At 45.9% G+C, this 23,325-nt stretch overlaps 1 protein-coding gene across 9 annotated transcripts in view; it reads right to left on the bottom strand.

The window, feature by feature from the left end:
• The window catches only part of FARP1 (FERM, ARH/RhoGEF and pleckstrin domain protein 1), a 195,022-nt gene that overhangs the window by 14,671 nt on the left and 157,026 nt on the right, over positions 1 to 23,325 (bottom strand). For 7 of the 9 annotated variants that reach the window (XR_014618984.1, XM_084298530.1, XM_084298524.1 and 4 more), the window contains 4 exons: positions 19,275 to 19,465; positions 17,382 to 17,471; positions 15,049 to 15,182; positions 2,379 to 2,460 (listed from right to left, as the gene is read on the bottom strand). Coding sequence is in view for 8 of the 9 variants with exons in the window: in XM_084298530.1 (XP_084154656.1) it covers positions 2,379 to 2,460; positions 15,049 to 15,182; positions 17,382 to 17,471; positions 19,275 to 19,465 (497 nt within the window). In the remaining variant the exon portion in view is untranslated. The remainder of the gene's footprint in view (positions 1 to 2,378; positions 2,461 to 15,048; positions 15,183 to 17,381; positions 17,472 to 19,274; positions 19,466 to 23,325) is intronic. The other 2 variants (XM_084298525.1, XM_084298527.1) reach the window with 1 other exon arrangement.

Raw genomic sequence — 23,325 nt, 5'->3', positions numbered from 1 at the left:
AGAAGTCCAAAGGCAAGGAGATGACATAAACATAGCTCGTGCAAGCTGGAGCAACAGGGAGAGAGTGGAATCCAGTGCCAGGAAACATAAATGGATTTTATAGGAGCATGAAGGCATTTAAGTGCCCCTGATCACTTAGGTGGTTTTGGAGAATTGAGATGTAGGCAACTGGACTTCTGGCTTCTGTTCCCCTGTTATTAATGAGAAGTTGCATCTCCTGGGAACCTGAACAGACACACAAATACAGGTGTCCAACAGACATGGCCATGTTGGAGTCCTCCATGCTCAGATTACATCCTCTCCTACTTAGTGCAGTCACTAAGATGATCCCACTGGCAGTGGGAGAGTTATGCACCAGCAAGGGAATGAGGTTTGCATGGAACATCTAACTTCACGTAGGTGCCAGCATCACAGGTCATCATGGGTCTCATCTAAAATAATTCAGCAGTATTTTACCAAACAATTAACGTAGGGGTTTTGTTTGTGTTTTGCAAAATGTGACCTGATTCTTCAGGATGCACAGAGCTTCTCTGAGCAGCTAAATAAGGTCTCCCAGTACCTGGCAAAATATTAACCAGCAACAAATCGAATGTGTATGTTGAATGGATTGCAGAAGACATTCTGGTTTAATCTAAAGCTTGTGATTTTTGACACATTTCCAATCAACTCCCTCTCCCTGTGATATGTGACATCTTCACCATAAACACGACTGCCCTGCAGCCTTCACTTCATCCCCAGGCTATGTATTCGTCCTACAGGCCTGCAGCTCTGGCAGCAGGCAAAGACACCGCAGACCCCCGGGACCAGTAGAGATGCTGCCCATTAATTGCTTGACTTCTCTCCTAAGTTAATTAAACAAGGAGGGTCAGTTTTCAGATCTCATGATAAAGATGTAGAGTTTTAACTAATTTTATTGTTTCCTAGGCAGTTCCTTAGGTCAAACTGGGTTTTGCCTCTTTCTTCTGTGTATCTGTTGTTATCAGCCGTGGTGATAGTGATTTGCTCATCGAAGCACCTGGAACAAAATCCTCTAATGGGAAAGGGAGAACAGCAAAGGTGAAAGCACACCAATGGGCCTAAGTTACAGTGAGGTTGTATACTGCCTTTGGGCTAGTGCCACAGGAGGACTTGGAGGCAGTGAAGGACAAAATTTAATGTTGCGAGGTACTGAGAGCAGGAGGACAATGTGTCAGAAGCTCACCAAGACTCCAGAAACTTTGTGTATCCCTTTAGAGGGGAGGAATGGGGGTAGAAAAGTCCCCCTGCATTTCTTCCAATGCATCTGAATTGTGTCTTGAGGGGAAAAAGCTGTTCCTGCTAATGCAGAAAGGGTAAAAATGCTTTATTGGTGACACAGCCACCTATGTACTGGGGACTGTGAATCAAGGCTTCTACACTCTCCTCTTCCCACTTGCTCTGTAATTGCTTCCATGCCACTTAACCTCTCTGCACATCCGTCTGTCCTTTCAGAAGATGAGCTCAATACCAACTACCATCTGAGGAGAGCCATAAAGTCCAAACCGCCCTGTCCTCCAGCCAAGGACTCAAGGCTGCTGCATGTACCAACGGAGGTCACCAGGGAAGGATTTATCCCGTAGTTTGGAGGTCCACATGCCGAATGTGTAGTGCTGTCCTTTGCCAGGCACTGATGGATAGGCTGGATGCACAGACACATTAATAAGGTGAGCTGTGTGCTATCTGTCCGTACTCTCAGAGTCTGCAGGACTCCCGTGCCTGCCTTCCACGCAGTTTGTTCTAGCTATCAGCAGTGCCTGGCCTCACAAATGCTGCTCCAGGCAGATTGAGAGCGGAGGCACAGCCCGCAGAAGGTTACGTTCCGATTTACTGCTCATACACCTATTTTTGCTTTCAGCCTTAAAGCTGAAAAGCAATTTAATTATTCATTCAAAAATCTTGCGTCTAACTTGGCACTGTAGCACACAAGTAGAAGTTCCCCAAATCAAATCAGGGTCCAGGTTCCAATCGCTGCTCCTGCAATATTTTAACGTTTTTACTTGCATGCACAAGTAGGCACGGTTGGCTTTTGAACGATCTCTTCGGAAATGACAATTCTGATGTTTTGTCTCTATTTGAAAGAATAAAGAACTGGAAGTGAAATGTTCCTGAGCTTTTCTGTGTAGTGTTCCTAAATTTGCAGAGGGGGTTGGGGAAAGGGGCTGTGCAACTTAATGTCGTCTTGCACTTCTGCAATCTCGGTGCTCACCCAGCACTTGGTATCTCATCAAAGGAAACCGGTGTAGCATAAGCTTTGATTAAAACTGGCGAAAACCAGCACAATGGGCCACATCACATAAAAACGAAAACGCAGGCTGATTCTAATCCATGTCAAAGCGTAATGGTTATAGGATCACTCCTACCTTCATGCTCTGGATGTTCTTCAGCATAACATCCCCGATTCTTTGGTAATCTCCTTTAATGTGAGCATTAGAGCGGCCTTCCCTGTCAGCAACAGAAACTTCAGTCAGGCAGCATAATCACTTACACAGAAAGGAACTCAACAGCTCATTTCTTTCACAACCCTAACCCCCGTGCTCCTGGGCTCGGGAGCGTGCGAGGCATCTTCCTGACAGACGCGTGACTCCCAGGGACGGCTGGCTCCTCACCCAGCCTGACAATAGCGAGGGCAGGCACTTCACAGAAGGATTAGACCTTTAAAGAAAATTGCCGGGGTTTTTAAACATGCTAGAGGAGGCTGGAAATGCCTGGAGAAAAAGACATCAAAATGCCGTTGCGATACATGGGCTGAGAGCAGGAGGACGATGCTGTGAGGAAACGAGAACTGCACCCCAGAACAGGAGGCTCCTGCTCTGAAAAGCTTTCGGCTTGTGTAAGGGACAGTGGGGGAAAAAATTAATCTGCCCAGCATCTGGGTTTGACTCATGACTGTTACATGCTGGCAGAGAACTGACTTCCAGTATGTCACTTTTGGTATGAAGACTGCAAACTGCTCCCCTCCCACCCAGCCAGCTGCACTTGGGTGGGTGCTCCCTTTGGGAGAAGCCCAACTTCTGATGAAAAAGATGTTTCTGCTTCTGAGCCCATGTGCGAGACAGGCAGGGATGTCACATGCTGGATGAGCCCAAACACATCATCTAGAGAACACTGGGGGAAAAAAATCATGAATGTGAGAACCTAACTGGTACAGATCTGTTCCAATTAAGTTCAATTTTCAAAAGAAAGTCAGTAGGGGGATGAGAGGAGAAGCACTGCTCCCCTCCCCTTTCCAACTGCTAATACTGCACCCAAGGTTCCTGCAGGGTGGCTTTTTTTCGAGCTGTCCTCAATTTTTTTTTTTAAATCCATTGCAATTCCCACATCTGCTTATTGGGAGGCAGATCTGCAGATAGAGCAATTGCAATTCGGACGAAGAAATGCACTACCTTGGAAGAGGACAGAAATATAAGCAACTTCTCCCTGAGCCCAAGAAGAACAGAACCTCTGCTTTGGGTTACTGCTGATGGATATATTGTTTTTCACTCATTTGCAGAAGTTCACTCTTTCAAGAAAATTCTGTGTGCAGCGAAGGAATAAATGGACAACCAGATGGTAAATCCCTGCCTTGCTCAGTAGCAGCAATTTAGCCAGAGAAGTCCCACACTCACCAAATCACAGAATGTGACTTGCAGCTGTTGTTAGGATATACTTTCCACTGGTGAGACCCGTGGAAAATACATCTATACATGTATTAAATCTCTACGTTATTACGTGAATAGACATATTCAGACATATTTTGTTTGGTAAAGACAGACATGGTTATGTTCATGCTGGATACCCTCTCTGCATCCTTTTCTAACTGGGAAATGCAGAGGGCACGGATCATGAGTGCTACATAGAAACATCCTCCACTTCATCCTTCCACAAAGGGCCTCAGCTGATAAACAAGGGATTGTTCCATGTTCATTTGAACAACATCCAGCGTCATAGGCTGCCTTTAATTATTTTCTATTGTGCTAAGTCTCTCAGGCACTCACACGGCTATTGAAGTAAGAAAAATACAGCTCTCTGTAAGACTTTTTATGATTTTCTGAAACCCAGGGCTACACTGGGGTAGGAAGTCGGGCTGTGTCAACGGTAGCTGCAATTAGCATTGCCTGTTTTGCCAAAGCACTACATTAAATAAATGCTGCCATAGTCAAAACTATGAAATATAAACCTAAGAAAGGGTCTATACTGCCAGGAACAACAGGGGTATGCACGTATGGGCATCACAAGGTTATAGTTTCTGAATTACCCGAGGACAAAAGCCCAGTTTCTCTCTCCACAAACCTTCTGCAGCCCCCCCCCGTGCTGCTCCTTCCCCCATGTCCTCTCCATCCAGCAGCTCCCCCCACCGGCCTTCCCTCCGAGAAGCTGTAAATAAAACTTCCCAGCCTCTAAGGCTCCACTCAAAGTGGCTCATCTCAAAGTGCCCCCGACCGAAACCCACTGACATTTGAAGTCCCAGGCAGTAGCGCCGCACTGGTGGGAAGCGAGCGAAAGCAGCTCTCCGCCCGTGCAGCCAGCAGGCAGCATCCCATCCCGAACGGCTCACGCTGAGCATTTGCACACAATCCCAGAAACGTCAAAGCCAGGCGAATCTGTGCTGCTGCCAGGAACGACGTGGTGTTCGGTAATTATCTCTACGAGAATTCGTGCTTTATGCGTTGTTCTCTGACTCCCTGGCATTGCCTCGGCCCCTTTTTTATGGCTTTCTGTTTGATTTAATCTAATGGACTTCAGCAGTTTGGTACCTTTCTGTTGCAGTGCCAAGATAAATAATAAGGGCATCATCGCAGGCTGTTATTTTTTAATAGAAAATTGCTTTTCTGATCTCAAGGCTACACATCAGTTGGCTGAAATACTCCTTGCCAAGCTCATACCCACCAGATAGCTACTCGAAGGCTGACCCCGAGCCTACTGAAGTCACAGCGAGTGCTCCCACTGACTCTGTGAACTTCAGCTAATATTTAGTGTGGTTGCTCGATGAACAGTCGGGTCCTTATTTCCTAAAAGTTGACCCCCTGGCCCCTCTTCAGCTCAGCCAGCACTGGCTGCTTGCACAGCATCTCACCACATTCCTGCACGGCATCAGGAACATTCCCCTTCATTAGCTTTTGCCCAAAGCCTTTTTTTTTTTTTAACAGTTTGTGGGTTTTTACATCTTGCTCAGCATCTTGCCAGGGAGACAAAGAGGGAGAGAAGGGGGATCCCCAAAAGCGACAGCCTCTCTCCAGCTGCTGGCTGAATCATAGCAGCCAGGCCAGCAGAGGTAACCCGTGCTGTAGGCAAATGAGTCCTGCTGGAAGAGGTAAAACCCGAAGAAAATCCAGAAATGTGATGGCCAGGCACCGCCCCTCACTCCAGCCATTCTCCCTGCTTTGGTTCTTTATTCCCACACAAATGCTGCCCCTTGTAACAGAGATGCTTTTCCCACTGGGGATGATGCACAGCTACATAGGCTGTGATGCACAGCAGAAGGGTGGAAAGCTGAAGCCAGGTGTGGGGCCAGGAGGGGAGGGGCAGGATGGCTTCACATCTTCCTCCTAAAACCTGTCTTGCACTCCACCCCAGCTCTCTGCCTTGACTCGGCAGCAATCCCTACACTACACTGCTTTTTTCCCCAGCTCCCCGACATGCAAATCCCAAATAAATAGGAAGAAAAGAACCTCCCCTGCCCAAAGAGCATCCAAACACACAGAGGATTAAAAAAGCCAAACACCCAACCCATTGGATGGTGTCTTACTACTTCAGGAGCCCAAAGCACAGAAGCAGAGATGAGAGCTCTCCCTGCGGGGTATGTTTTGAGTAACAACACTCAGCTTGCTGAGGGGGAAGAAGCTGCTCATTTGTTGTGCATCGATGGCTGAATCGTTCTTCTTACTTCTTGTCTTCATGGGTCACTGTTTGGACATGGTGTCTGTCTGCCAGTGACAAGTGACAGCTCAGGGAATAGATTCCCACAAATTTTCATCAAGAGCTGATTCTACAGAAAATGCAGAAGCTGTTTTCCCCAGACATTACGTGCCCTTGCTCCACTTAGAGTGGGGAGGTCTAATGCTACTGAAAATTAGGCTGAATATTGGAGATACTGTTCCATAATAAGCTCATTTCCCACTTGTCTACAAATAGTCCCTTCCTTTTTACCATAACACAAGTGTACAATTGCAAGCAAAGGGGAGGTGACCAACTTTTTATCTGATAAGAAACTCAGGAAGAACCTTATATAATACTAAAAAAGGCCACCAGAGCCCATGCAAGCAGCTATGTTGGATTTTCCAATTATGCAAGCTACTCAGTGCACATCAATGAAAAAAAAAAGGAAAGGATATCTTGGGTCAGCCCATACTATCCTCAGTCCTCCACAAATGCCAGTAGGAGGCACAAAGATCTGATGAGGATGGTGGTAAGGCAAAGGAGGGAAAGGTGTCTCAATGTAGATTTCTTTCCAGGTCAACATAAAAACATAAAATTGCAGCCCTTCAATTGCAGAAAAAAATAAATAAATAAAAAAAATCAGTTGCAGCAAATGATATTTGAGTGTGTGACCTTCTGTTACAGGCTTGGGAACAGCATCTCCCTCCTGGGTACTGCAGCTCATCTTTAAGCACTCAGATCCTTTAGACATTTTAAGAGCACTGCTAACCACAGTTGTAGTATTAAGCAATACCTTAAACATTCCCCACTGAAACTACCTTTTCCGTAAGACAAACATTTCGCAGGTGAAATACAAGAGTCCGTAAAAGCAAAACACCCTCTTCCTCTCCCACAGTGCTTATTAGGCAGTGCCTCTCAGCACCCTGCCCATTAGAGATGCTGCTGCAGTTGTCTTTCCAGGCAGTAAGTGTTGCAGGGATGCTGTTCAGAGCAGAAGACGTACTGCTGAAGCCACCAGAGCTACCCAGAGCCCCACCAAGCCTTAGGCAAGCTACCCCTGTTGTGGGAGAAACCCAATCCACATCAAATATGTGTCACAATGCTTTTAAGCAGGAAGAGATCAGAGCAAGAAACACCTCGGGATGGACACCTGTACTGAGAACACCATGACACTGTGGCTGAGAACAGAGAAGCTGTGGGTGCCCCATCCCTGGAGGTGCTCAAGGCCAGGCTGGATGGGGCTTTGGGCAGCCTGGGCTGGGGGGAGGTGTCCCTGCCCATGGCAGGGGGTAGAACTGGGTGATCTTTAAGGTCCCTTCCAACCCAAACCATTCTGTGATACCATGACTATGTGATTTCTCACCCTGCGGTGGCCCCTCCACAGAGGTGATCCCAGGCACATCCCTGCTGGGAGGGCCACTGAGATGACCCTAATTGAGATGACCCTAACAGGGCTCTGGGCATGACTAATCAGGGACTGGTGATTCCTTCCCCATCACTTCAAAGACATTTGGATGTAGCAGATCTCTAATCTCCAGATGTGCCCAAAAATGACTTCAGTAATACAAATTGTCTCCTTAAAATGGAGTTAAATGCACCGAGGCCTACTTAGAGTCACCAGGACTTTGTCTCAGGACTCCACATGGTGTGACTGTGAGATTTGTACCCCAAATACATACCTCCTGGCTGCACACCGTACAAAGACATTTCCAAACCTGTGCATCCCAGAGATGAGGAACCAGCTGAATCATCAGCACTCATGCATTTGAGAAGGCAGATAAGGATCACAGCTTTGTTTACACAAACATTTATCAGGCTGTTCTTCCTGACCACAAGTACTATTTCCCAAACAAAAAGTGGTTAATAAATCAGCATTTAGCTCATCTGCCTAACACCTCTCTGAGTGCTTTTTATTACAGGTTTTCAAGCCGGGCTCCCATGAATCCTGATTGAGCCTTCGCCTTTCATATGCTAAGATCTAAGAGCTTTCTTGCAAATTGCCAGGCACACATTTCGCAGCCACATCTGGCAGAGCCGAGCGGCAGCATCTTTCCTCAGAAGTGCCTTCGAACAGGGAGTCAAATTATTGGCTTCCCGGCGAGAAGATGAGTCTTGCCTACATTTCTTGAAAGTACGTAATGCTTTTTCTTCCCAGCACATGGATAAGGCCCAAAACACCGATTCGCACTTCCTAATAGGGCTTCCTGGGGTGGAAATGGCTATCCTGGTTTGCCCGGGCATTGCTCTCTGCAGTGCTTTAGTGATCGACCAAGGGGGGAAAATTTATGGCTCGCCATTTGCCTCCCCCTGTCAGAATTGTCAGAGATTTCTGTCAGAAAGCAGTGCGGAAACCTGAAATCCAAACACTTAAATGGGTGTGGAAAGATGAGCTCAATCTTTTGGCTGGAAAACATCGCTTGTGATCGCCCAAACGACCAGGCTATTAGACAGCTCACATAAATGCAGGAGCAGAGCCTGACTGACTTCTTGGCTTCAGCTGGCTGGATGCTAACGGAGCATGCCATGCTCTGGCTGCGCTGCCCACACCTCTCCCTCCTTACCAAAAAGTCTCTCAGGCCCCTGAAAAACAGGAGCCAGCTTGAAGACACTGGGATATTGCTCCCATATGGAGTAGCAAAAAGGGTTGGGAACTCCTGGCCTTGCACCCAGAGCCTTGCTGAGGGGCAACCTGGGTGAGGAGTCCTGGTACCCAGTACCAGAGTGCCTGATGCTCTCCTCCTGGCTCGTGCTAACAGGACAGGCTCACGTGCATCATTCTTTCCCACCTCAGATGGCTGCCTGCTCTTTTTCCCTCCTCTTCCTCCCTTGCCTGCCTGCCTCCATCCACCAAGGCCATCCTTCCTCTCCTTGAGGCACAGGGCCTCAGCAGGTCACTTGGTCCAGGAACATGGTCAGTGCCATCAACAGAGGGCTCAGCACAGCTGCGGCAACTGTTGGGATTCCTGGGATGCTTCACTGAGCTGGAAGCAGCACAGCACAGGGGTCAGGCTTCCCACACAGGTGGGAAACACCGGCCACAGCATGCTGTTGCTGATCTTGTGATGCCACACGGTAAAAGCGCTGCGAATCGGCTCAGTTTCACGGCCAGAACCTCTGGCTGTGAAAAATGCAGTAAATTCCAATTTCCTGCAGTTGGCTATTGGTGTCAGCATCAATTCCCATCTTGTTAAAAAACTTTCTCACTGAGATCTGCTGCTCTTAGGAAATGTAGTATGAAAAATGGGTGGGTTGTATGAAGAAACAAATCAGACCTGCCAGAATCTATAACTGGGTCAAAGGGTTTCCAGCCCTTCAGACGTTCGGTAGCAAACAATCTGCCTCCGAAGGCAGATTCAAACAGCTCAGAAGCCTTCAAGCAAGCCAGAAATGCTTTCAATAATGTTCACAATCTGAGCTTCTTTGAGCCAAGTACTAAAAGTTTATAGGTGTTTAAATAAATTAAAACCACAGAGTCATCACCAATGGTTACGAGTGGTCTTCCCCTTGCCTTGGTCCCTTCACAGCTCTTTTACAGAGCACCAGCTTCAGTTTGATCCAAGTCAGAGGAGGCAGGCTGAACTGCTATTTATTGCAGAGCTGATAAAATCCAGCATCCTACTCACCAGGGGAAAACAGATTGCTCATGGTGGATGGAGGCTTTTCCTCTCAGAGGAGCTCCCACAACACACCTGAGTAGCTAGGGGCCTTCAGTAGCCTGGTGAAGTCTCTATAACACATTCATCCAAAGGTCTTTTTTTTTCAAGGGAATGCAGAGCACGCTCGTGTCTCACCTTCATTCCCCACTACCTGGAAATCTAAAAGAGCTGACGCACAAAATTCAGATATAAATGAGTTGGCGTGAATCCTGACAGCCCCTGACTGCAGCAGTGCCATGGAGCTCGGTGGCAGCCAGGCTCACAAGGACCTACACACTTGCTCTAGTGGCTGGGCAGGGCTCTGGGCTGTGGTGGTGAAATGTGTCGAAGATCACTGCCTCAAAAATACCCAGGGCCAAAGACATTGGTGCAGTCACGACAGCACAGGCATTGAGATAACTGACCTTGACCATGCTGCTGAAGAAATTCCTTACCACATTGCCACCAGCTTGTTCTTCTACACACTGAGGGACAGTTTATTTTTGTCACTCACTGTTTAATTAAACACTAATCTCCATAGGATAGAGTTTATTGCTTGCAACTTATCTCAGCATCTGTGGCACCGTACAAAAAACCCAACACCTCCAAAGTAACACCTGCCAGCTAATCCACCTCCCTTCCAATTTCACATATTTAAATCTTCCAGAACTTTAAAAACAAACATTTGCTCTAGGTAAACCCACGCTGCTGGCTGCCAGCTGAGTCCAGGTCAGGAGCAGGAACGTGACTGCACTTCTGTCAAACGAATCAGAGCAGCTGATAGAGAATTCACGGCAGCTCTACACTGACTGTGGAAGGACATGCAAGAGCTGATCTGCCAAAGTCAGAGTGAGGTGCCCAGCTGGGACAAAGTTACCTCATCAGAATATTTTTGAATTGCAAAGTAACTTCACAGCAGATCGGCGCTTCGTGTTGTAGAAAAACTGCAGTTTTAATATGGTATTCGGAGTCTTAGAGTGAGGTTTCCTGCTCTGTGAAACCATAGCCTCTGGACAAGGAAAAGTTGGAAAACAAAAGGCTTACTCAGCTCTGAAAGAAGCTAACTGAAAAGGGGGAAAAAAAAAGCCTAAATGTTCATTAAGAGTTTCTTTTTCCAGTGACTCTAGCTGAGTTCCCCAGATCCCTCACTTCAGTGCCTGTGTTTGTGGACCTCACAGCAACTGAGGCTCCAAAGGGGGTGAGGAGTTCTGGCCCTTAAATGTACAAACTGGGAAGCACAAGGTTTTATTTACAGTCTTTGAACCTTTTATAGAGTTCAAAAGAAAAATAAATCTGTTCTGCATGGTTTGATTATCTCTAAAAGTCACCAGATTTGCCTTCCAAGGTCTCTTCTGAAAAAAAATGAATAAACTGGATTCACGTAGCATTAGCAATCATTCCTCATCTCCCCCTTAACAATGTTCCACTTCCTCAGTGATGGGGAGCAGTTGCAGTTCTGTATCTCAGCTCCTCACAGCACACTGGATACCACCAAGATCTCTCAAGTGACTGAAGAATGGCCCCACCTTGTCTGTGTCATTTACAGCTACAAAGCTAGCTGAAAACATTTCACTTAAGTCTGTAAAGCCATCTTCCAGTGTGAATCTTGGAAAGAAGCATTGTAAACTGAAAGGTAACCTGTCTCAGAGTAACAGGGGTCCTGTGAAATGCACTGTCCACTTCCAATTGCTGCTGTGGGCTCCCTTGGCCTGATGTGCACAAGCTCAGAGGTTGTGGTTACCACCAGGCACCCAGGAGTTTGGCAGCTTCCTCATGCTTTGTGTCACGGGCATAGGAAGGGAGATAACAGTCCTGTATTTCTGTTTCAGTATATACTCAGATACACAGGGCTCAGAGGAAGGTGAGATAGAGGACATTGGACTGGAAGCTCTCAGAAACTGCATGCTACCTTGGCAATGTGTGAAATGAGTGGGACAACTTCTGCTCCAAACGTTTGCCTATTGCTTACAAACCCACGTATCAAGGGTATCAATACAAGTTACAGGCAATCTGACTTGGTACCAATCTCTTTTCTGCATTACTCTTTCTAAAAGCGTGTTTTTCATCAAGCCCTTCTACAGGGAGCTGAATTCAAGTTAGGTACAGTCATTTCTAGCAGCTGTTTCGAAAAGCTGAGGTTTGTTCTCTACTCTCTCTACTCTCTAATCCCAGTAGCCTAGGGTTAGGCTGTTATTGCAGCATAATGCAATTTTGGAAAATATCACATCTGAGCAGGAAGTTGGCATCCACCTGTAATAACAGCAGCGACCAGAAGGGTATGGAGGGAATCTATTTCAGGGACAAAATTAGGAAGGCCAAAGCTCATCTGGAGCTCAATCTGGCTACTGCCGTTAAAGATAACAAAAAACGTTTCTATAAATACATCAACACAAAAAGGAGGACTAAGGAGAATCTCCATCCTTTACTGGATGCGGGGGGAAACTTAGTTACAAGAGATGAGGAAAAGGCGGAGGTGCTCAATGCCTTCTTTGCCTCAGTCTTTAGCGGCAATACCGGATGTTCTCTGGATACTCAGTACCCTGAGCTGGTGGAAGGCGATGGGGAGCAGGATGTGGCCCTCGTTATCCATGAAGAACTGGTTGGTGACCTGCTACGGCACTTAGATGTGCACAAGTCGATGGGGCCGGATGGGATCCACCCAAGGGTACTGAGGGAACTGGCAGAGGAGCTGGCCAAGCCACTTTCCATCATTTATCAACAGTCCTGGCTATCAGGGGAGGTTCCAATCGACTGGCGGCTAGCAAACGTGACGCCCATCTACAAGAAGGGCCGGAGGACAGACCCGGGAAACTACAGGCCTGTCAGTTTGACCTCAGTGCCAGGAAAGCTCATGGAGCAGATCCTCCTGAGAGTCATCATGCAGCAATTGCAGGGGAAGCAGGCGATCAGGCCCAGTCAGCATGGCTTTATGAAAGGCAGGTCATGCCTGACGAACCTGATCTCCTTCTATGACAGAGTGACGCGCTGGGTGGATGAGGGAAAGGCTGTGGATGTGGTCTACCTTGACTTCAGCAAGGCTTTTGACACCGTCTCCCACAGCATTCTCCTCAAGAAACTGGCTGCTCTTGGCTTGGACTGGCGCACGCTTCGCTGGGTTAGAAACTGGCTGGATAGCCGGGCCCAAAGAGTCGTGGTGAATGGAGCCAAGTCCAGTTGGAGGCCAGTCACTAGTGGCGTCCCCCAGGGCTCGGTGCTGGGGCCGGTCCTCTTTAATATCTTCATTGATGATCTGGACGAGGGCATCGAGTGCACCCTCAGTAAGTTCGCAGATGACACCAAGTTAGGTGCGTGTGTCGATCTGCTCGAGGGTAGGAAAGCTCTGCAGGAGGATCTGGATAGGCTGCACCGATGGGCTGAGGTCAACTGCATGAAGTTCAACAAGGCCAAGTGCCGGGTCCTGCACCTGGGGCGCAATAACCCCAAGCAGAGCTACAGGCTGGGAGAGGAATGGTTGGAGAGCTGCCAGGCAGAGAAGGACCTGGGAGTGATGGTGGATAGTCAGCTGAATATGAGCCAGCAGTGTGCTCAGGTGGCCAAGAAGGCCAACGGCATCCTGGCTTGTATCAGGAACAGCGTGACCAGCAGGGCGAGGGAGGTGATCGTCCCCCTGTACTCGGCTCTGGTGAGGCCGCACCTCGAGTACTGTGTTCAGTTTTGGGCCCCTCGCTACAAGAAGGACATCGAGGTGCTTGAGCGGGTGCAGAGAAGGGCGACGAAGCTGGTGAGGGGCCTGGAGAACAAGTCCTACGAGGAGCGGCTGAGGGAGCTGGGCTTGTTCAGCCTGGAGAAGAGGAGGCTCAGGGGTGACCTTATCGCTCTTTTTAGGTACCTCAAGGGAGGCTGTAGCGAGGTGGGGGTTGGCCTGTTCTCCCACGTGCCTGGTGACAGGACGAGGGGGAATGGGCTTAAGTTGAGCCAGGGGAGTTTTAGGTTAGATGTTAGGAAGAACTTCTTCACTGAAAGGGTTGTTAGACATTGGAACAGGCTGCCCAGGGAAGTGGTGGAGTCACCATCCCTGGAAGTCTTCAAAAGACGTTTAGATGTAGAGCTTAGGGATATGGTTTAGTGGAGGGCTGTTAGCGTTAGGTTGGAGGTTGGACTCGATGACCTTGAGGTCTCTTCCAACCTAGAAATTCTGTGATTCTGTGATTCTGTGATATTTCAACATGTGCCCTAGGAATCAGCACCCGTGAAGCTCACTAGATCAGACTGGTCTGCTAGAGAGCAGAACTTGGTCCTTTACAAACTATAAATCGTCCTTTTCTCACCAATTCACCCTTCACCCTCACCCCGACCACTGTTAATCCTACACCATGGGCAGAGAAACAATCACTATTCACAACATTTCAAGGAGGCTTCTTGAAGTACCTGCCATAAATATTCCTTACTGACAAGCAATTAACACCAGCAAGTAAGAATCCTGACTCAATTAAAACAGTGTCAGCTCAACGAAGAAAAGGAGATGCAGGCAGGGTTGCTGTGCAGCACATGCTTTGGAAGTAAGCTTACATAAAACATCAACCACAAAGTCCTGGCCAAGGATGTCAGCTCTGAGAGGCAGTTTCCAAGCCCACTAATTCTGGAACTGTGCAGGGTGGGTTTGGAAAGCACCCGTCTGCAGCGTGCTGTGTTCTCATTCAGGCACCTAGATCATCACAGCAAAAGATCTAAACTCACATGCTTTAGGACTCTGTTTTGCTTTTGTTTTGATTCATTGGTTGCACAGGTATTAAACTGATTAGCACCCATCAGGTCTGCCTGCAAGGACGCCCATTCACTGCTTTCACACCACTTTTCCATGGTCACTTTTATAACCAAGAAGGAAAAGCTAGGTTCTCAGGACTGACAACCCACCATAAAATGCCTACACAGAGCATGACAATCCAGTGCAGACAGGTGTAATCAGAGCAAGGACAAGGCTTCTGCGTGCTGCCTCTGCTCAGACATCACTGGTCAAATGCACCGAGTCTTGCCACGGCAGTTACTCAATTCACAGCTATTTCACAAAAATGCCATGTTTTACTGCCACTATTAAGCTAAGATAGAAACATTTTAGGGTCAATATCCTTTTCTAATACTCTGCCAATTTGTAGAGGGTGCTGTGCACCCTGAGTGTGTCATATATAGGCAGCTGGTCTCTGAAATTCCTCCCATACTACCTCTATTTGACAGAAACAGGATTTGGTCCTTTACCTCCCCCTCTTTATTACTCATAAGCCTTGCTTGCAGCATGTTTTTTCAGAAGAGCAGCCATATAGAAACACTGACATTTGGCAAAAGAAGGCTTCATCCGGTGTTACAATCTCATTTACGTGTGTCTGTACCTGACTGAGATATCTGAACAATAGAGCTTGTCAAGTAAACACGAACAAAGCATGATTCAATATCTGAAGTCCGTTAATAAATGACATCTGTGGCTTTCACAAATGAATCACAACAATCAAATCACAAAGAGTTAGCAAAAAGGGAGTGCAAAAATGTTAGACTTCATGAAAACAAAAACAAAAACCAATCTTACCACAGAGCAAGTCTCTGCTCAATTTCCTTGAGAAAACCAGTGTGAAATTTGTGCAAAGGTTCGAAGTTGGAGAAAATGAGATTTTTCAGTGTTTCGGGCATGCAATCCTCTTTACTCACGGCACTCTGAAACCACTACAAACAAAAAGAGAAGCAAAATTACCAAGTGGGTGGAATGCAGCAGGTATGACCATTTGCTTTCTTTAAGCCCTTGACCCAGAATGGAGCTGGTTAGCTGGCAGTAGCAAAATAACTCAGGCTACCCAATATTCCTGCATGCTCTGGTGCTCGTATCAGTGGTCAGGCCCTGAGCGGGTGAAAAAGGAACTCCCTTCCCCTTGGCCATCACTCACCAAACCTCAAAAATTCCCTTCAAGCCCAAACTGGATTTACAAACATTGTAGGTGCAAGGGTTATTTTCTCGAGAGAATACTTGAAAATGTTCCAGCAAGACCGCAAAACATGCTCTGCATTTTCTTTCGCTGAGTCCTGTCTGCAACCCCTTTGACAGGAGCTGGTACAGTAAACACTTGTGGCCACCCTGCTACTCGCAGATAGAGAAACCAAGCCTTTTGCCAGGTGAGCAAGGAAGAGAAGCCCATTGCACTCCCAAGATAAGACACGAGGAGCAGGGAACAGGAGGGTCAGCACCAGACACTGTTAAGAGTGCAACAGGCTCCTGATCAGTTTTGCTCTACGTTCTCTTTATTTTATTTGCACTGGGAGACATCAGGGTGATGTACAACCAGAGGACTATGGGGCTTGCCAAGGTGGCAGACTATTCTCTTCAACGTGGTAAGAGCACTCCCTCCTTGTAGCCCCAGGGGGTTCCAGCTACCTATGGTTGACTTCCAGCAGGCCCTAGAAGGCTGTTGGGACCATAGATAAGGTACAGCAGGCTTGACACTGCATCAGCTGGTGTTGTCCCACACCTAGGATAATCCCAAGCCTACCTCTCCCACACACTATTTCTGCACCGAGCAGAAGGTTGAAGAACTGCAGAGCTACCAATGCTCATACTTGATGCATGAAACTCTCTTTTTCAAGGACACTGGCTCCTTGTTCATTCCCAGTGGCCTCCAGCGCCAGAGATCTCTGGGGCACAGCTGATGGGTCTGATCATCAGCTTAGTTTTAGGCCTCTCTTCGAATTTGTCTGCTACAAGGATAAAGGGCTGGGTGGGAAGTGGGGTTAGGCCTAAGGCAGAAACTGGCAGGGAGCTGGGAAGAGCTGAAACATTCTGCTTCTGAAGCCACCGGGTGAAACGAACGCTGAAAACAGCACATGTGTTGTTAGGACTGCAGCAAGGATCTCTGTCCCACACAGCCTGGTCTCTTCCCTCATCAGCCTGGCATCTCCAGGAAGCCAGGAGCAGTAGGCAGTGAAGCCACAGCTATCTTCCAGCCTCCAATAACCATGCTGCTCCAGCCTACACTGGTTATGTCTAAGCTGGTGTCAGACCAACTGCATCTGCCAAGTGGGCTTCTGGAACAGAAGGGAAGCTGGGGAGAAATTATCTCCCTGGTTCCCTGCTGCTACCACCTCTTCTCTGCAGCATATCCTCCTTACCACAACGCTCCATGCAGGAGGTGGCAACGCACCCTCAATGCACAACCTCACAGAGGTTCACACGCTCTGCAATTAAATATCTGGGAGGTCTGGAACTGGCAGGACTGCTGACATACCATGAGAGGTTTTGGATCTAGTGGATCCTTTTCACATATGATTATTATTTAAGGCCACATCTCGCACGCGTTGCTCTTGGAAGTTAAACAAAACTGTTGTGTGTGCAAAGCAGGCACATAATTTGTTTTGGTGATTTTAACAATTACATGTTTATCAGATGCTACAAAATAATGAGTTATTTAACAGACAGTTTTACTTACTGAAAAGCCAGAATCATTCATAGAGGTGCAGTAGGTGCTCTGCAATACATCATGCTAAATGGAGGGCATTTAAGCCAGGAGAAAACATTACTATGCCTCCCTAGGGAGCTACTTCAGTTTTAAGAGAAATCACTGAAAACCCACAGGCATTTTTAGTAATTGCAACCACAAAGTATGAGAGCAAGAAAGAATAACTGAACTGTGTTCCAAGTTCCTCAACCTGAAAGGGTTTCACAGTGCATGTTCCTAACCACAGCACAAATCTCTCGTTTCTGCTTTTTTTCTGCTACTTCCTCCCTAGGGTTGTACTCCTGTGCCCAGCAGAGAATACCTACAGTGCAGCACATAGAAGTAGTGTGGAACGGCGGAGATGTTAAATGGAGCAGATGAAATCGTGCTGCTGACTAGAGCTTCACATGTTTCATGAGTAATGCTAAAGTAAACATACCGATGTGATGACTTCAAGGTCCTTCAGGTATGTTCGTTCTGTGGTCGCTACTTCTTTAGCAATGAAGTAAGCTTTCTCAGTTGGGAATCTCTGCAAATTGCAAACACATTAGGTTTTCGTCTGCTTTTATGGAGCTGCTTTCTGTAGGAAAAAAAAAGAACTGCAGACAACAATCACCAAGAGAGTTACAAACTAGTGACCCTTGCTTGTGGTTACTGTGACTCATGCTCGAATGTTCATAAGCCCTGAAGCCCTGAAAACAATTCTGCCTTGCCAACAGAAGAGAACAAACACTTTCAATGGGTTCTTGAGAGATTTCTTTCTGCCAAGGGGACTTCTTTAGCTTTGGGGTGCTGATGTTCTTTTCAGTTTATTCCACACCTCTGGAGCAGGACATATTCTGGAGTTCAGAAAGAAATTGTTCGCAAGCTAGGCAACTATTTGAATCAAGTTTGGAAAATCCTACAGAAATTAGTGTCTGATTATTACTGGTTTCATTGGCACGGTAAGAATCCACAGCAAAATACAAAAAATGAAATGTGGAAGATTTTCCCCACAGCCTAACAGTGGAAGAAATGAAGGATTTTAGGGTTTGCTGCAGATTTCAAATTCCAGAAAACAAACAAAAAAAAGCAATCCAAACCCTCCAGAGCTATCCAAGAGGCAAAAGTGGTTTTGAAGAGCTAAAGGAACCCAACTGGTTTTGTTCTGTGCTGCTTAGGAAGTAAAAAGGAAGAGCAAAACATCCACAAATCTTTTGCTCTTATGTTTCTTCCCTGAAGATCAACCATGTAGCAGATGCACCAGAAAGGGATGTGAGGAGAGATTGTGTGGGCATTTCTCAGTGTACGATCCCATGGGAACCATCAGCTACTGGTATAAGCTACAACAGTCACTGGCTGCTGTAACTTGGACTGACACAGAGAATTATGAGTCTATTAACAGCTTCTTGGCTTTTCTTCTCAAATTTATCTCTCGCATGTTTTCCTTATACTTGCTGCCACTTTCCACCAAAGCCAGCTGAGTTCCTACCTCCTTCCTCCTGAGATGCTCTCAGCACAGGAGAAAAAGCAGGCAACAGAAGCACAAGATCCCCCTCTCGCCCTGCAGTACAGGCAGACGAGCCAGCAGACACCCAGAGCACCCTGGCTCAGACAGAATCCTTTCTGTCTCTGATGACAGTTTTGGATGTGATGCTCCCTTATGGCTTTGCTGCAATGATGGGGCTGAGCCAAGCACTCCCAGCTGAGCACTGCAGGCTGTGGTTCAAAGAGAGCATTTTCCACTCCAACTGCTCCCAGTGGTGCTCCCAGCAGGGACAGAGTGCCGAGCCTGGGTCATATACTCCTACAAAGGCTCATCTTTTCTATCGGTCACCTGGAAATTCTCTCTCCAATAATACAATGGAGCCGACTGTTTTGTTACAACAAACTACTAAATGCTTCTCCTTAAAAACCAAGTCAGGTTTATAAGGAACCCTGTCAAAACAAGCTCAGAATTAAGGTTGCTGCTCAAAGGACTGGTCCAGATTCATCCCACCTTAGGGCCATGGAGCTACCTACATTCTCTATACTGCTTGAAGAGGAGATAATTCCCCAATTCCTGCACCTCTGTTCAAGAGGATGAATCCAGGCCACTGAGCCCTCAGCTACAGATGCTCTGTGGTTCTGGCCAGACCCACTCCAAGCCAGGAGTCTGGCCTCAGGAGCACATGGATGTTCTTGGAAGCACTCCGACTGACCACAGCAGACACCAAGTGACCCAACTCAAGTAATTTGTGTGAATCTATGATGAGAAAGCTGCAAGGGGTGTAGATATTTGTCACTTTGACAAATAGTGGTAGTCACAACACAGCAAAGAGAAGACAGCCAAGGCCAACTGCCTCTGCCTTACCTTTCTTCGGACCTCTTCCTCTTCCTCAGTCCTGATGCACGACGGGTCATTTAGTAAAGGGCTGATCAAGGGAGATGACTGCTTGGCATCAGGGCTCAAGTTTGGAGATAATGACATATTCACCACTGATGGTCCTCCTTGGGAATTGATGGAAAGCTCTGAAAGATGAGGGCTGCCAGTCAGAGAACCTGCTAAAAAAATGGTAAAAGAAATCAGTTAGGACAGGCTCTCCCTAAAAAAGTACCAAAAAGTTACAACCCCAAGAAGCAGCCTGTGAAATTACACTGCAAGACGCAGCCATCAGGGTCCTCAAACTAGTCCAAACAGACTTGGAAGTCAGAGGAGCTGCATCCACTTGCGTTAACCAAGGGACTGTAGTATTCTCTTAGCTGATGAAACTGGCTGAAATTAGTGTCTCTGTAAGGAAGGGGTCAGGGCATACGTGACTAAACTGGAAGATTTACAGCTAAGCGTTAAATTAATACAATTTTTTTTTTCACCCATGTCATCCACTCTATTAAAGATTATAAATACAGCAAGGGAGTCACCCTAGGAGTGCCATTCTTTCTAGCAAAGTGAAACTTCAAAGACTCGAATCAGTACTTCAGAGGGAGCTACAGGACACAAGTTAGAAGAAATTTATCTAGTGGAAGTCTAGAGAAAAAGAAACGACTTTCTACAGCAGTGTTGCTGCTAAGTAACACCAGGCAAATCTAACACAAAGGGAGGAAACTACTGGTTCCCCAATTGCTACACACAACACAAGTATGCATATTATACCTTGTAGGTCTTTCCATGCTCCTCTGATTCTTTGGGATGGAAATGCTTACATTACATTTACACAAGAAAAGCAATATTTTTAATGCACAAAGCACGACAACTTTAGATTAGCACAGATAAAAAGTCCCATTGAATTTTGGATGAAAAATATTAAAGAATTAGACAATTAATTACACTTCCATGGATTCATATACACTACATTAAATATTACTGAAATTAGCATTTTGTCTTTTTGGGAGGCAGCCAGACTGCTGACTGCACAAAGGAGAGAGTTTGCCAAAAAATGCCCACTGTCCCCTCCTCCAAACCTCCATAAATCTAAATTTGTTTTGGAAGATGGATCTTTCATGTGGAAGAACATTTACAGTCTGTATGCTTTTGGCATCATACCTTAATATCCAACAAAAAAACAAATAAACATGTGACAAGGTCTTGATTACTACAGCTAATAGGCTGTCTAGGATTAAAGGTAAAACATGTATCACATGGTCAAATACATTGTACTGTCATGGGTTTATATCCTCCCTAGATTATGATAGGTAAGTGTTTCTGCTACTACCACACAGCTGAGACACTCCAGTAAACAGAGGCACCAATAAATATAATTAGGCCAGTAGTTAAACCTATTTATTTTCTGGAAGAGCTTAGATTTATTGCTAGAACATGAATGTTTTCCAGTTCCAAACCAGTTCATGTTTATATTTCATTCCTTTGAAAAGAGAAATAAAAAAACAGTACAGTTATCAGTTTACGTAATCACGACAGTTCTGTAGCCTATTATAAATCAAAGTTCTGTATTAATACAGCTATCAAGAAAGGATTTACCAACAGTTTCGCACTAAATCAGTGTTCAGTGAAATCTGAGAGAATGCCACAGCTTGTTACACAAATGTCAATTTTATTGACACTAGCACACAACTGTATACAGTGTTTTCAAAAGAAATGGAATTCATCAGTGAGAAATCGTGAAACAGATTAATAGCAAGGTTGTAAGGTTAAAAGTTCTGCACTCTACATTACAAAAGACATAAGAAAAGTGATACCAGCTCAAACGTGGAAACAAAGAAATTCTGGCACTATGCCTGTCATACGACAGCAAATAAATGATTTGCACCTCTGTGAGAAGTTCACAGGCATTGTATGCTAGAAGTTAAATAGCACCTATCTGTGATAGATAGATATAGATAAATCAACATATCTACCTACCTAGTTATGATCCTAGATCTAACCTTGTATGTACTGGAATTTTTATCAGTACAACTTCAGGTTTTCAAACTATAAAATATCAAATGGACAATGAATTAAAAAAGACTTCCTAATCCACACTTGGAAGACATGACTTGGGAGAAGTATTATAAAAATATCCAGAAAAACTGTGCCTGGTGGCTCATGGCGTTGTGTATGCACCCACTGATTACAGACTTGCACGCCAATACATCACTGCCTTTTGCAGAGCTATTTCACAGCGAGTTGAAATGCTACATTTTAATTTTTGGTATTAACGTGGACATGAGCAGTGACCAAATCTAAACACCACCACCTACAAGCAAGAGGCTAGACCCCCATCCACCAGTATGCTGAACAACTCAAAATTAAAGATGGGTATAAGAAAGTGGCTTTACTGCAAAAGGGCCTCAAAATGCTGATACATTAGCACATTCTGGGGGCCTAACTGCAACCAGCACAGCCATAAAGACCACCACACTGAGTGTTGTTCAGGTAAAAGCGGGAAGCCAACTACCTCTGCTGTAAGAAAGTCAATAAATCACGAAGGAATGAAAACTGAAGGTCTTCACTCTACCGTCAGGACATGTGTCATGCTGATGGGTCAAGGCAATGATGTCAGGTGACTTTTTCATGGAGGTGAGAACCAAATAACCTACGTTAACCAAATGGGTTTTTCTTAGTGTCTCCTCTGACCTCCCACCACAAAAGAGTATGTTCATATAGGCTCTACTCATCAACTACATACTGCAGAATATAAACAGAAGAAGGAAGACCATCTTATTTACAAGCTACTGAAATTCCTCACATTTTACCCCAAAGAATTCCTTATTATTAGCAAATTATCAGCCTAGCAGCTGTCAGACACCAAGTGATATTGCATAGTGCATTGGAGGCTTAAAAGGTTTGCAGCTGCTAACATAGAGCTGTCTTTACTTTACTTCAAGTAATTTTTTTCAGATTCAGACTTGAACTGAGGGGGTCATCCGTTAGATATAATGGAGCTAGCCCTATACACCCAAACCACAAGATGGGTACAAAAGGATGTTTATCTAAGGATGGCTTGAGCACAAATAAAAATCTGCAGAACAACAATGGCATTTCACAAGGTCACAGAGCATGAAACTATGGGTTACCGTCCTAGTTTTGGAAGTGTCTCAGATCAGCCCCCAGCAGCATACCGGTTTCATGTGCTAAGCAAAATGAATTCAGTGGTTAAAATCAAATGCTTGTTGCAGCTTGGTGGTGGGAATACATGGGAGCACTGGCAAGCTGCAGGTGCCCAGCAGGAGAGGGACAGGTTGGGCTGGCCATGATCTATCCCACCAGCAGTATCTGCTTTGCTCTAGGCTTCCACCAAACCCAAATGTTAAGCCACAGGGACTGGTGCTGAGTTTGGTGCCTGCAGACACCTGGGCTGCCTGAGCCACGCTGCTTTAAAATATGCCCAGTACAGGCTGGGGGCAACGTCCATATTCATTACTTTTCACCTGATGAAGAAAATCCCTCCCAGAGGTCAATGCAAATCATAGGGGTGCTGAACTGTGTGCTGCCTCTTTCTTTGTTGACTGCATAGACAGCATAATATGACCTGAAATCCCTAGTCAGAGGCTTTAACCTAACAAAGCAGGGCTCTTCTCTTTGTGAGGAATATAAATGGGGTCCGATATATCCTGAAGATACTTGCTCCTCATTTATTCCCTTTTTCCTGAAACTTCTGAGTAACAAACTCATGCCATTTAGTGCTCTGCATCTACTTCAGATAAAACAATTCCCATCTCTACACGCCGTGTTTCAGCAGCAAGGAAGAGAACAGTAATGTGAAGCTATGTTCCTCCTCTGTGGAGTACCAAGAAGTGAAAATTACCCAATTATGGAAACATCAACCATTACTGAAAGTGACTGAAATTCTGCTGGAAAGCTTCATGTACAGCTACAGTCCTCACTCAAACTTATCTGTTAAGGGTTATATTCTCCTCAAGGTTTATAAGTTCATTGTTAGAAATTAAAATACATTAAGAGCCAGCAAAGTGCCTTTCTCAGTACC

Source organism: Netta rufina (genome assembly GCF_964035555.1).
Source record: "Netta rufina genome assembly, chromosome: 1".
In the NCBI taxonomy this organism is placed as follows: Eukaryota; Metazoa; Chordata; class Aves; order Anseriformes; family Anatidae; genus Netta; species Netta rufina.
This window is presented reverse-complemented; position numbering and strand designations above follow the sequence as displayed.